Consider the following 13,252-nt stretch of genomic DNA (forward strand, 5'->3'; position numbering starts at 1 on the left):
TGTGTGTGTGTGTGTAGATGTGTGTGTGAGACAGAGAGAGTGAGTGACCGCTGCCTGCTGACCAGAGGAAGCTGGATCTGATCTAAAGCGCCGTGTTTCGGCTACAAAAACCTGTCGAACTGATCCGCACGCGCGCACACACACACACACACACAGACACACACGCACGCACACACACACGCACACGTATGCACACGCACACGTCACGTACGCACACACACTAAAAAAAAGAAAATAAAAAGTTGTAACTCAAAGAAAAGAAGGAAAAAAGGCTGCAGTAGTGTGTGTCAGTAGCTAAATATTTTGTCTATTGTCATCAAAAGTCATTATCAGTGTTGATTTAGTTGTTGTTTACAAGAGAACAACTGTACAGATGTTGAGGCATCACTAAAGCAAAATATAAAGGAGCCAATTGTACTGGTTCACCTGAAAATGACAGCCGACACAAAAACCTCTTTTTCTCAAGATTTTGGTGCCAAAATGGCATTTTGGGCTAAACTAACCTATAATCAACCGCCAATTTCACAAGACTGGAACAAGATAGAAACAAACAGTTTTTTTTGCTGGAAACTAGAGACCCTCATCTTTCCTTTGATGGGTTGAATGTGTATGTAGTAACAGTACATAATACATGGTGGGTCTACGGAAATCAGTCAAAAAGCTGGAAAATGCCTGGCAAGCTGGAGGAAGCTGCTGTGAGAATGGCTGGCAGTCAAAGAGTTAAAGGGTGTGACCGTATCTTTGCCGTCTATATGAAATCAGGTCATACAGGCGACACGTAGCTGAGCCATTTTAACCAGTTTTCTTCAAAAATATCAGTTTGGTTCCTTAGTTTGAATGTAATTCTCCCTTCATAACATATATATTATAAATTATATCAATCCACTCATTTATTGTTGGCTTTTTTGAATGTTTCATAATTTCTAAATGTGTAAGAGATTATTTCATAGATAAGTCAGAGCCACAGACGGCACATCTTTAAATCAGACTTCTAGGCTGAGAGAGAAATAAACATAGAAACAATCTGGATAAATGTACAAAATAAGGTACAACTGTTGAAAAGACAAAGCATTTATGTATTAGTGTGTCCTGGTCCTGGTCTTGACTCTGGTCTGTGTCTCTGCAGGCGGTCTTCAGGCCGTGGCCGAGCTGCTGCAGGTCGACTGTGAGATGTTCGGTCTGAGCAGTGACCACTACAGCGTCACTCTGCGGCGCTACGCCGGCATGGCGCTCACCAACCTGACTTTTGGAGACGTGGCCAATAAGGTTTGTGATGTTCTGCTCTCTTGTTTTAAATTTTAAAAGCTCTGCACTTCTTCGTTGTTTTCACTATTATTGCATTGTATTATACTTGTTTTAACTATTGTAAAGCACATTGAGTTTGACTTGTGCATGATATGCGCTTTATAAATAAAAATTGATTGATTGAATTTATTGAATACTACTACTAATAATAACAGCTTTATTTATATAGCATCTTTAAAAACTTGGACGGCCCTTTGCTGCATGTCGTTCCCTCTCTCTCTGCCTCCTCATTTCATGTCTCTCTTCACTACATTGTCAATTAAAGGCAAAAAGCACCAAAAATATACTTTAAAAACACAAGTTTACAAAACAAAGTCAGAAATGCCATAAAACGAGAACCCACCAACAAACTGAGACCAGGAGGAGTCTGATTAAAAAGCAGGATGCAGTTAATTAGATAAAATCAATAAAAAGGGGGGTAGAGATAATTAAAAGGAGATGAGATGAGGTATGATAAGAAAAGATGGGATGAAAGAGTTGAAACAGACGAAGGTGTTGAGTTTTTTTATTAACGTGTATTGTTTCCCGTCACCAGGCGACGCTGTGCTCCATGAAGGGCTGCATGAGAGCGATGGTCGCCCAGCTCAAGTCTGAGAGCGAGGACCTGCAGCAGGTAACGTTCGCCCGTCACCATAGCAGCTGTGTGGCGGCGGCGGCGTCTTCCTGCTGACTGAGCGTGGTCGTCTTGTTTTTCAGGTGATAGCGAGCGTGTTGAGGAACCTGTCGTGGCGTGCTGACGTCAACAGCAAGAAGACGCTGCGGGAGGTCGGCAGCGTGCGGGCGCTGATGGGCTGCGCCCTCGAGGTCCAGAAGGTCAGTACGGACACGTTGGTGTTTGATTTTGGTTGTTTGCACCGAGCCGCGCTCTAAGGCCCAATCCCATTTCACCCCTTGGCCCTACCACTTACCCCTACGTTTTGCGCGTTCATGTGTAGGGGTAGGGGTGTCCCAATTCCCGTTAGGACAGAAGGGTAGGGGGAAGTGGTAGGGCTACATACCCCTTCAAACGGAGATTTTTCAGAGGCACACTCCAAACGGAGGGGTATGAAAAGTTTCCCAGAATGCATCTTGCGGCAGCCGGCAGCGGTGGCTGTAAAACGAAAAGCTGTTTTATTTCTTGCTGTAGCGCTGTTATTATGTCACTTTATTAAGTTTTTATATTTTTTCATGCAAGAAAGTAACTGTTTAGATCCCAAATGTGCGGTTAGTTTATCCAAATGACGGCTGGTTAGAAGTTTGCTCCGACGTTTTTTCGGAGAAGTAAAGCTCCAGCCGGTCTGCAGAGCTGCTCCGCCGGCCAAACTACGTCCTCGTCCCGGGAGAAAAGACGATCGCTAATTAACTTACCCGCAGGTTTTTAGAGGTTTACCACCGGCATGTTAAATTCTTTTTAGCATTTAAAGCAGAACTTTGCAAGTCGGCCGGAAATAGCTCGCTCCTTCGTTGGTTTCTCTTTTTTTCCCTCTCCGGAGCTCCCCCACAGTTCTGGTAGGCACATGTCACTGTCGTAAAAAAAAAAAAAACTCGCCGCCACCACCTCCGCCCCCTACACGTGCTTGTGTTTACTGCTGTTTGCTAAGCCCTGCTAACACCGAGCTAACGCTAACGCTAACACCGAGCTAACGCTATGCTAACACGGAGCTAACGCTAATACAGCCACACACAGGCACAAAGACACAGACATACACACACAGGAATAAAGGTTCCAAAACGCGAAGGTGTGTGTGTGTGTGTCATGATGTATTACATTATCTTATAAAGACCCATGGTGTGTGTATCTGTGTTAGCATTAGCTCCCCGTTAGCCACAAGCTGAACTTCATCAGTAAACATTTCATGTTTCCATGGTTTCCTCCGACTTTCCGAACTCAAACCAATCACGATTCGTGACATGCATGACGTCATATGCGTTCTTATCTCGTACTGCCGTAAGGCAGTTTCTCGCGATACTTCTATCCATTGACGAGATTTGTAACACCGAGACGGACGACTGATCTTGCAAGTGCGGTTTTCAGCCAGTGGGGGGGGTGAGCGCATTGGCCTAGACCCCATTCACTTCATAACAGGTCACTCAACCATCACAGTGACTCTGAGCCACAATAATTACAGCCCAAATCCTGCATAGTTCTGCTTTAAATGTTGGTCTCATTGATGAAATCTGACAATTGTGGCAGTAGCATTAGTTTATTTGAATGAAAAGTGAAGCTTCATGTGTGTATCAGACAGAGGAGCAGGCAGCGCTGCCTCTGGGCTCTGTGTACAGAAATCACCACATTTACATCAGTAAATAAATGTTTTACAATGAACCGATCAGTCTGCATTAAGTTTTTTCTTATTTTATTAAGTTATATGGTACACGGCTATTTGATTTCTGGCAAAAGCTCGGCGCATCTGTTTACGTAAAAGCCAGTGAGACTATGTGATGACATGTGTGATTGTTGAAGGGGTGTGCGAGGGGCAAGGGGTAGGGGTAAAAAAGAGAAATGGGATTGGGCCTAAATCTCTTCTTCTTCTTCTGTGGTGTTTCCTGCGCAGGAGTCGACCCTGAAGTCCGTCCTCAGCGCGCTCTGGAACCTGTCGGCGCACTGCACCGAGAACAAGGCGGACATCTGCGCTGTGGACGGCGCTCTGGCCTTTTTGGTGGGGACGCTGACTCACCGCAGCCACACCAACACGCTCGCCATCATCGAGAGCGGCGGCGGCATCCTGCGCAACGTGTCCAGCCTCATCGCCACCAACGAGGCGCACAGGTAAACATCAGCAAATAGACATAAACGTGTCGTAGCGGCGAGCGTCAGAAGTAAGGCTGAAACAACGAGTAATTTGATGACAAATGTTTGAGGCGATTTTTCCTGAAACGAAGCTTCATTAAATTAATTACACTCGCAGCGTACGGCGACAGATACCGCTTGGGTTTCACGTGGACTTTTATTACCGATGCACGGCGTCGTCAGAGTTCTGTGGAGCGATCTAAGAAAAGACAGAAAATAAGGAAAGAGACGAGATCAAAGGTGTAGGACCGCTCACTGTGAAACTGAAGTTTGACACCGTTACAGCTCGTCCTCAGTCCACAGAGCAGATCTGACACAATGTAAGGCAACGTAACGTAACATAACGTAAAGATGTGCATTTAATGTGTTCGCTATTAGAGATGAACGCTAGTGAGAACGTACGGTGATTAGTTATTTGTAACAACTGGTTAAGAACGTAAGTTAGTTATGATGTCCCTGACATTAGCTCAAGGAAACGAAATAAAACGCTGCTGCGTTCATTTAATTCGTCTTTTGTTGGAGTGATTTGGCCTAAAAACACACAAGAACATAGACTTTTCTTTTTATACAGGCCCCTCTCTTTCTCTCTCTCTTCTCTCTTCACTCTCAATTTAATTCAATTCAAACAGCTTTATTGGCATGAACAGAAATGTGTTGTTGCCAAAGCATTTTACAAAATACTTACATACATACATTATAGTATTACAGTTCATATTTAGTACAGTACAATACAGTTGTATACAATTGGATATAAATCTATGCATTTGGGATGTTACAGTCCCTCAGGCTGTGGCAGGCAGCTACTTATTTAGCTGCCAGAGGTGCTGCTGTCCCTTCATCTAACAGAACTGACACTTTCTCTTCTGGGGTTAAACATGTGAAACTTTCTTATTTTCTTCTCTATTTCCCTGAAGTGAGAGTTTCTTATTGGAGAATACTTCTCACAGTAGAGCAGGAAGTGCATCTCTGTCTCTGTCTCTCCTGTGGAGCAGTGACCACATACACACTGCTCTCTGGGCAGCCATGTCTGTCTGTGTCTTCCTGTTTCTATGGCTAGTTGGTGGTCACTCAGCCTGTATTTGGTCAGGATCCGTCTGTGCTTCCTGTCTCTCTCTCTCTCTCTCTCTCTCTCTCTTCTCTCTCTCTCTCTCTCTCTCTCTCTCTCTCTCTCTCTCTCTCTCTCTCTCTCTCTCTCTCTCTCTCTCTCTCTCTCTCTCTCTCTCTCTCTCTCTCTCTCTCTCTCTCTCTCTCTCTCTCTCTCTCTCTCTCACTCTCTCTCTCTCACACACACACCATTGATGGCACCAAAATTGTGGATATCAAACTATCAGGTGGTTAATAAGAGCAGAGATTGGAGTTTAAGATGCATAAATATTACACAGATATTATATTTAGTAAACACGTTCTTTTAACATAGTAATTTAAGGCAAAACATCGTATTCGATTACTCGATTAATCAATAGATAGAATAATCGATTACAGAAACAATCGATAGCTGCAGCCCTGGTGAGAGTCTCACCGTGTCCCTCTGTGTCGTCTTACAGGCAGATCCTGCGTGAACACGGCTGCCTGCCGACGCTGCTGCAGCACCTGAAGTCTCACAGTCTGACCATCGTGTCCAACGCCTGCGGGACGCTCTGGAACCTGTCGGCGCGCGACGCCAAAGACCAGGAGGCGCTGTGGGAGCTGGGCGCCGTGGGGATGCTGCGTAACCTCATCCACTCCCGCCACAAGATGATCGCCATGGGCAGCGCCGCCGCCCTGCGCAACCTGATGGCCAATCGCCCGGCGCGCTACAAGGACGCCAGCGTGGTGTCGCCCGGCGCCGGGGCGCCGTCGCTGCAGGCGCGGAAGCAGAAGGCGCTGTTCGAGGAGCTGGACGCGCAGCAGCTGTCGGAGACGTTCGACAACATCGACAACCTGAGCCCGAAGGCGGCGCACAGGAAGGGGCGCGGCTGCAACGGCGCCGGAGCGGGAGCCGCCGCCACGCGCTCGTACGCCAACACGCCGGTGCTGTCGAGCCCAAAAAACGGAGACGGGTCGAAGCGGGGGACGGGGGACGACTCGCCGTATCCGCGGCCGGTGTTCCCGCCGAGCGTCCGGGCGTCCAGCGACAGCCTGAACAGCGTGACGAGCGCCGACGGCTACGGCAACCGCGGTAAAACGAAACCGTCGACGGAGCCGTTCTACTCGTCGGACGAGAGCGGCGCCAACAAGTGCTGCGTCTACAGGAAGTACCCGGCCGACCTGGCGCACAAGATCCGCAGCGCCAACCACATGGCGGACGACGACGGCGCCGAGCTGGACACGCCCATCAACTACAGCCTCAAGTACTCGGACGAGCAGCTGAACTCCGGGCGGCAGAGTCCGAGTCACCGCGGCGGCATCGAGAGCGACGACGACGACAGCGGGCAGGAAGGTGGCGGCGGCGGCGGCGGGATCACGAGGAGGAACAACGGCGGCGACTCGGCGGCGAGCGGCGGCCGCATGGCGACCGCTCAGCCGCCGCGCTACGTCGTCGTCTCGTCGACGTCGAACTACAGCGGCGACTCCGCGGCCGAGCAGCCGATAGACTACAGCCTGAAATACGGCGCCGAGTCCGCTCGCAAACCGATGTTCAAGTCCGAAGAGGCCGCCGCCCCGTCGCTACCGGCGCCCTCGTCCAACGCCTCCAGTAAGCTCCGCCCCCCGCCGCCGGCGGCCAATCGGTCTAAGAACCACCAGGAGTCGACGCAGACCTACTGCGTCGAGGACACGCCCATCTGCTTCTCCAGAGGCAGCTCGCTGTCCTCGCTGTCGTCGGAGGAGGACGAGGACGGTGACGTCATCGGCAGGAAGCGGCGCGGCGGCAGCATCGTGAGCGGCGGCGGCGGCGGCAACGACTACCCGACGCTTCCCGTCAGCGAGAAGGACGCTCACGAGCAGCAGCAGCAGCGGCAGCTCAAGGAGGCCGAGAGCCAGACGGCGGCCGCTCCGTCGTCGCGGGGACGGCGAGGTCATCACCACCACCACGCCCACCACCACCATCACCACAACACGGCGCCGTCGTCGTCGGGCGCCCGGACGCCGAAGAGCCCGCCGGAGCAGCCGTACGCTCAGGAGACGCCGCTGATGTTCAGCCGCTGCACGTCCGTCAGCTCCCTCGACAGCTTCTCCACCTCCTCCATCGCCAGCTCCGTGCGCTCCAGCGAGCCGTGCAGCGGCGTGCCGAGCGGCGTGGTCAGCCCCAGCGACCTGCCCGACAGCCCCGGCCAGACGATGCCGCCGAGCCGCGCCAAGACGCCGCCGCCGCCGGCGCCCAAGACCGAGGAGGAGGAGGAGGAGGAGACGGCGAAGAAGAAGGACGAGGAGGAGAGCAGCGCCGACGTGCTGCTGCACTTCGCCACGGAGAGCACGCCGCACGGCTTCTCCCGCGCGTCGAGTCTGAGCGCGCTCAGTCTGGACGAGCCGTACATCGCCGCGGAGATGAAGAAGAAGAAGGAGGAGGAGCTCGGAGCGAGCGAGGAGCGGAAGGAGGAGGAGATGATGCAGAGGAAGCAGATGCTCGACGAGTCGGACGACGACGACGACATCGAGATCCTGGAGGCGTGCATCAACATGGCCATGCCCAAGTCGTCGCGGAAACCAAAGAAGCAGCAGCAGCAGCAGCAGTCGGCGGCGCCGCGGAAACCGAGCCAGCTCCCCGTCTACAAGCTCCTCCCGCCGCAGAGCCGCACCGTCCAATCGCAGCAGAGGAAGGACGTGCCGCCGCCGCCGCAGGAGGAGATGCCGAGGATCTACTGCGTGGAGGGAACGCCGCTCAACTTCTCCACCGCCACCTCGCTCAGCGACCTCACCATCGACTCGCCGCCCAACGAGGAGGCGGCGGCCGCCATCCTGCCCGTGGTGGCGCCGCCGCCCGCCTGCGCCCAGAGGAAGCGGCCGGGACTCCCCGAAGGCGAGAACGGCGACGACATCCTCGCCGAGTGCATCAGCGCCGCCATGCCCAAAGCGAAACCGAGGAAGCCGATCAGAGCGGCGACGGCGGCGAGCAGCGACCACCCGCCCCTCGCCCCGCCGCTCCCCCCGCCAGCGCCGACGCCTCTCGGCTCGCAGCAGCAACAGCAGCAGAAGAAGAAGCCGACGTCCCCGGTGAAGCCGATGCCTCAGCGGGCGGCGGCGTACAGCGTCGGCACAGCAACAGCCGCCGCCAAAGCAAAACCGGGGTTCGCCTTCGACTCGCCACGACACTACACGCCGATCGAGGGAACGCCGTGCTGCTTCTCACGCAACGACTCACTCAGCTCCCTCGACTTTGACGAAGAGGACGGCGGCGGTGGCGGCGGCGGCGGTGGTGGTGGCGGCGGCGGTGGTGGCGGCGAAAAGGACGATGAGGAAAAGAAAACGAAAGAAGACGGGAGGAAGAGGAAGCAGCAGACGGCGGCGGTATTCCCTCGGACCAAACCGGCGGCGACCAATCAGACGGGGTCGGACGAGAAGCAGAAGTTCGCCATCGAGGACACGCCCGTCTGCTTCTCCCGGAACTCGTCGCTGAGCTCGCTGAGCGACATCGACCAGGAGAACAACAACAAGGAGTTTGCGCCGCCGCCGCAGCAGCCGCCGTCGGAGCCACAGCAGGACGGCGGCGGCAAAACGGGAACGAAGTCTCCGCCCGCCGCCACCGAGTCAAAGCCGCGTGCCGCCGCCGGCTACGCCCCCAAAGCGTTCCACGTGGAGGACACGCCCGTCTGCTTCTCTAGGAACTCGTCGCTGAGTTCGCTGAGCATCGACTCCGAGGACGACCTGCTGCAGGAGTGCATCAGCTCCGCCATGCCCAAGAAGAAGAAGAAAGCCGCCGCCGTCGCCAACGCTAACGCTAACGCCGCCAACGCCCCCGGACCCGTAGCAACGCCACTTAATGTTTCCAAAGTCGACGACGATGACGACGGTATTCTCGGCGAGGAGGAGCCCTCGGAGGCGCCGAGAAGCCCCGCCTCCCCCGACTCGGAGTCGTTCGACTGGAAAGCGATCCAAGAGGGCGCCAACTCCATCGTCAGCAGCCTGAACGCCGCCGCCGCCGCCTCGTCGTCGCTGTCTCGCCAACCCTCGTCCGACTCCGACTCCGTCCTGTCCCTGAAGTCCGTCGGCTCGCCGTTCCGGCTGCCGACGGCGACGACGGCCGCCAAAAACAACAATGCGGCAGCAGCAGCAGCGGAGGAGGAGGAGGAGGATGAGATGGAGGAGGAGAAGGAGAACGCGAAGCGAGGAGCGCCGCGGATCCTGAAGCCGGGCGAGCGCAGCACGCTGGAGGCGAAGAGGAAGGAGGAGGAGGAGGAGGCGGCGAAGGCGTTGAGAGGCGGGAAGAAGGTTTACCGCAGTCTGATCACCGGGAAGCCGCGGGCCGAGCCGGCCGCGAGGGGGCGGAGCAAACCCCGGGCGGTGGCGATGGCCAAAGCTCCGGGTGGCAGCGGCGGCGAAGACAGAGGCGGCGGCGGTTCGTCTCGGGACTCGACGCCGTCTCGCTCCTCCGCGGCGGCGGCCAATCAGAAGGGAGGGAAGCTGTCGCAGCTGCCGCGCACGGCGTCTCCAGGAAGCGCGTCGTCGTCATCGTCGGCGGCAGCCTCCAGACCGACCAAACAGAGCACGGCGGCGGCGAGGAGCAACGGCGGCATCCCGAGGAGCGAGTCGGCCTCGAGGGTCGGCGGCGGCTCGACGGCGGCGGCGGCGGCGAAGAAGCAGAAGGCGGAGCCCGAGAAGCCGGCGCTCGTCCGTCAGTCGACCTTCATCAAGGAGACTCCGAGTCCGACGCTGAAGAGGAAGTTGGAGGAATCCGCCGCCGCCGCCGCGTCTGCCTTAGAGTCGCCGTCCAGTCCCGACGCGCCGCTGCCGCCGGCGACCAGGCGACACGACAACGTCAACCGCTCGCACTCCGAGAGCCCGTCGCGCCCGCAGGAAGCGTCGCGTTTCAGCCGCACCGGCACCTGGAAGCGGGAAAACAGCGGCGGCGGAAGCGGAGGGAGCGGCGGCGGGAAACACTCGACGTCGTTACCGCGCGTGGGGACGTGGAAACGGACGGGAAGCTCGTCGTCGATACTGTCGGCGTCGTCCGAGTCCAGCGAGAAGGGGCGGAGCGAGGAGGAGGGGGGCGCCATGAGGTCCAAGGGCACGTGGAGGAAGGTGAAGAGCGGCGGCGGCGGCGGCTCGTCGAGCGGCGGCCGTGGCGGCGGCGGCGGCTTCGCTGACAAATCTGAGGACGTGTGGGTTCGTCTGGAGGACTGTCCGGTCAACAACCCGCGCTCCTCCTCTTCCTGTTCCGCCCGCTCGCCGACCGCGACCAACGCGCCGCCCGTCATCGACAGCCCCGCCCCCTCGAAGATCCCGTCATCCTCCTCTTCGTCCTCGTCCTCCACCAACCTCAACTTGCGGCGCAGCTGCGAAAGCCTCGACGACAAACCATCGCCGCCTGAACGCCAACAGCAGCCACCACCGCCGCCGCAGCAACAGCAGCAGCGCAATCAGCAACGCAGCGGCGCCGTAGCGGCTCGCGTCAGCCCCTTCAACTACACGCCAAGTCCGCGGAAGAGCAACGCCGACGTCTCCTCCTCCGCCGCCACCACCACCCCTACCCCCACGACAACCAGCACAACGTCGTCGTCAACGACCCCCACACGGCCTTCGCTCATCCCCACGCCTGTTACTAAGAAACGAGAGCCGAAGGGCGGAGAAGGCGGCGGCGGCGGCGGCGGTAACGGCGGCGGTGGCGGCGGGGGCAGCGGCGGTGAGCGAGGCTCGTATATTGTGACGTCGGTGTGAAAAGCGACCAGACGCACAATGGCCGCCACAGTTGGGACAGTGTAAATATGGAGAGAAAAAGTGTTTGTGAACTGAACTGTACAGGAAGTGAGTCTGTATTTAAGTGCTAACTAAACTCCGCCCCCTTTGCCTCCCTCCTCCGCCCCCATTGGCTCCTCCCACCCGTCAGTCAAGCTTCTTTATTCAACGAGAGAAAAAACTTTAGAAAGAACTTTTTATGTTTTTATACCACTAAAAACGATGTTTAGCGCTTAGCTCCACCCCCTCTGCCTGTGACCCTGCATGGCCCCGCCCCCCCCACCCCTAATGATGACAGTTACCATGGTGACATAACGCTGATGATGATGATGATGATGATGATAACGATAACAATGTTTCTGCTAGCTGTAGCGTCTGAGCTGATTCTGCTCTTCTGGAAGTTTTCATGTTTTTTTTTGTTTTTTGTTTTTTTACATAAGTTTTGTTCTGATGGAAAACCTGAAGGTCTAAAAGCTGAAGATCTTAAAGCTGAAGGTCTGACCAGCTACTAAAACCTGAAGGTCTAAAAGCTGAAGGTCCTATCTGTGACTAAAACCTGAAGGTCTAAAAGCTGAACATCTTAAAGCTGAAGGTCTGACCAGCTACTAAAACCTGAAGATCTACAAGCTGGGGTCTAAACGCTGAATGTTTAAAAGCTGAAGATCTTAAAGCTGAAGGTCTGACCAGCTACTAAAAGCTTACGGTGAAGGTCTAAAAGCTGAAGATCTAAAACCTGAAGCTCTTGAGGCTGAAGGTCCAGCCTGCTACTAAAACCTTGAAGGTCTAAAAGCTGAAGGTCTGAAACCTGAATGTCGAAAAGCTGAAGATCTAAAACCAGAAGGTCTCAAAGCTGAAGGTCCAACCTGCTACTAAAAGCTGAAGCTCTGAGCTGTGACTAAAAGCTGAAACTCTGAGATGTGACTAAAAGCTGAAGGTCTAACCGAATGAAAAGATCTGATGGAAGATTTGAACCAGTAAAAAAAAAAACCACCTGAAGGTTTTCCTCAGAACTTCACTCACACTAACTCTAACTCCAGGGAGGACGTTCGTTCGTTTGTTGCGATTGAACTTTAAAAAAAACCCGAAACTGCTGAAAACTTCCCGCTCTGTCGCCTTGGAAATGAATAACACTGTAAAACTTAAGTTATTGCTGTAAAACCTTAAAAACCTTTTAACTTTGAAGCACATAATGTAAAACAAAATGATTTTTGCCAAAACGTTTCCACAGTTTTATTCTGGGCCTCGATGTTGATTCGCACTGTTTTTATGTTGCTGGAGGAAAGAAGGCAAAAACTTTTGGTGAAATGTTAAAAACGTTAAATAAAATTCAACATTTTAGGTGCAAACTGTCCTGAGTTGTGTTGGTGTGTTTCAGTGTTTTTTGTGGTGGCTCTGAAGAAACATGAAATTCACAGTTTGTCCACCCGATCTCCTCTCCTCTTATTAGACAAAGATAACCCAAGTAAATATAAAGTGCAGTTTTTTAATGATTTTATTTATCAAGGGAAAAGCTATCCTCCAAGTTAACTCATGTACCAACTGTGATAAACCAATTTTTGGGGGAAGCTGAGTTCAGTGTCACTCTCCACACCCAGCCCAGTTGCATCAAGAACTCACTTCAGTAAAACCTGTCTGACAAAGTGAAGCAGGCTGAGGGATCTCAGACAGCAACGCATCATGACGCCATCTGAAGAAATTCAAGATCGGATGGAAAAACTAAATCTTTGGGACTCCAACGAAACAACAGTGACAACAGAAATATTTATAAACATGTTCATCTACAACAGCATCTTTTGGTGGGTAAGAAGTTGGAACTACAAGTTTACATAACCACTGAATGAACTTTTACTTTATTAATATGTTGAATATGAATAAAAACCCAAGTGAGGTGCAGTCACGAGACAGTTTATATATTTCATTTTCAGCTGCTTCCAAGTATAGCTACGCTCAAATCTCTGAACAACATTCAAACACTTTCTCAAAGGCTCTAATTACAAGAAAGAAATGTTAAATTCATAACGAAGAGACAACTGCATATAGATGGTTAAGAACTTTATTCCCGTAAGGAAATTTTGGTTCCAGTTGCAGTACCATTTGATAAGAGAGAAAATGGAAAGAATACACACACACAAAAAATAGTGCCAAATGTCAAGTATCAATATCAATATTTTCCAGCAATAAAAACTAAAGTGTGCAAATATCAGATAAAAAGTATAAAGGTGGCAGCAGTTGCCTTGTCCTAACTCTAAAGTTGTCTGAGACTAATTTGATTGGTCGGCCAATTTTTAGCCCCTACTCCTTACACAGATGACCAAATTTCGTCATTGATATGTCAAATCACTTATGTCATCTGATTTTTATATTTTT

The 13,252-nt window shown here is 52.9% G+C and overlaps 1 protein-coding gene across 8 annotated transcripts in view; it reads left to right on the plus strand.

Annotated features, from left to right (window-relative positions):
* The window catches only part of apc (APC regulator of WNT signaling pathway), a 34,035-nt gene extending 21,799 nt beyond the window's left edge, over positions 1 to 12,236 (plus strand). For 5 of the 8 annotated variants that reach the window (XM_085792729.1, XM_085792731.1, XM_085792730.1 and 2 more), the window contains 5 exons: positions 1,127 to 1,266; positions 1,841 to 1,918; positions 2,002 to 2,118; positions 3,840 to 4,054; positions 5,620 to 12,236. In XM_085792729.1, the coding sequence (XP_085648855.1) occupies positions 1,127 to 1,266; positions 1,841 to 1,918; positions 2,002 to 2,118; positions 3,840 to 4,054; positions 5,620 to 10,867 (5,798 nt within the window). In that variant the 3' untranslated portion in view covers positions 10,868 to 12,236. The remainder of the gene's footprint in view (positions 1 to 1,126; positions 1,267 to 1,840; positions 1,919 to 2,001; positions 2,119 to 3,839; positions 4,055 to 5,619) is intronic. The other 3 variants (XR_015037239.1, XR_015037240.1, XR_015037241.1) reach the window with 3 other exon arrangements.
* Positions 12,237 to 13,252: the final 1,016 nt, after the last annotated feature.

This window comes from Trachurus japonicus, chromosome 12 (assembly GCF_045865225.1).
Source record: "Trachurus japonicus isolate A0001 chromosome 12, Traja_1.0".
Taxonomy (NCBI): domain Eukaryota; kingdom Metazoa; phylum Chordata; class Actinopteri; order Carangiformes; family Carangidae; genus Trachurus; species Trachurus japonicus.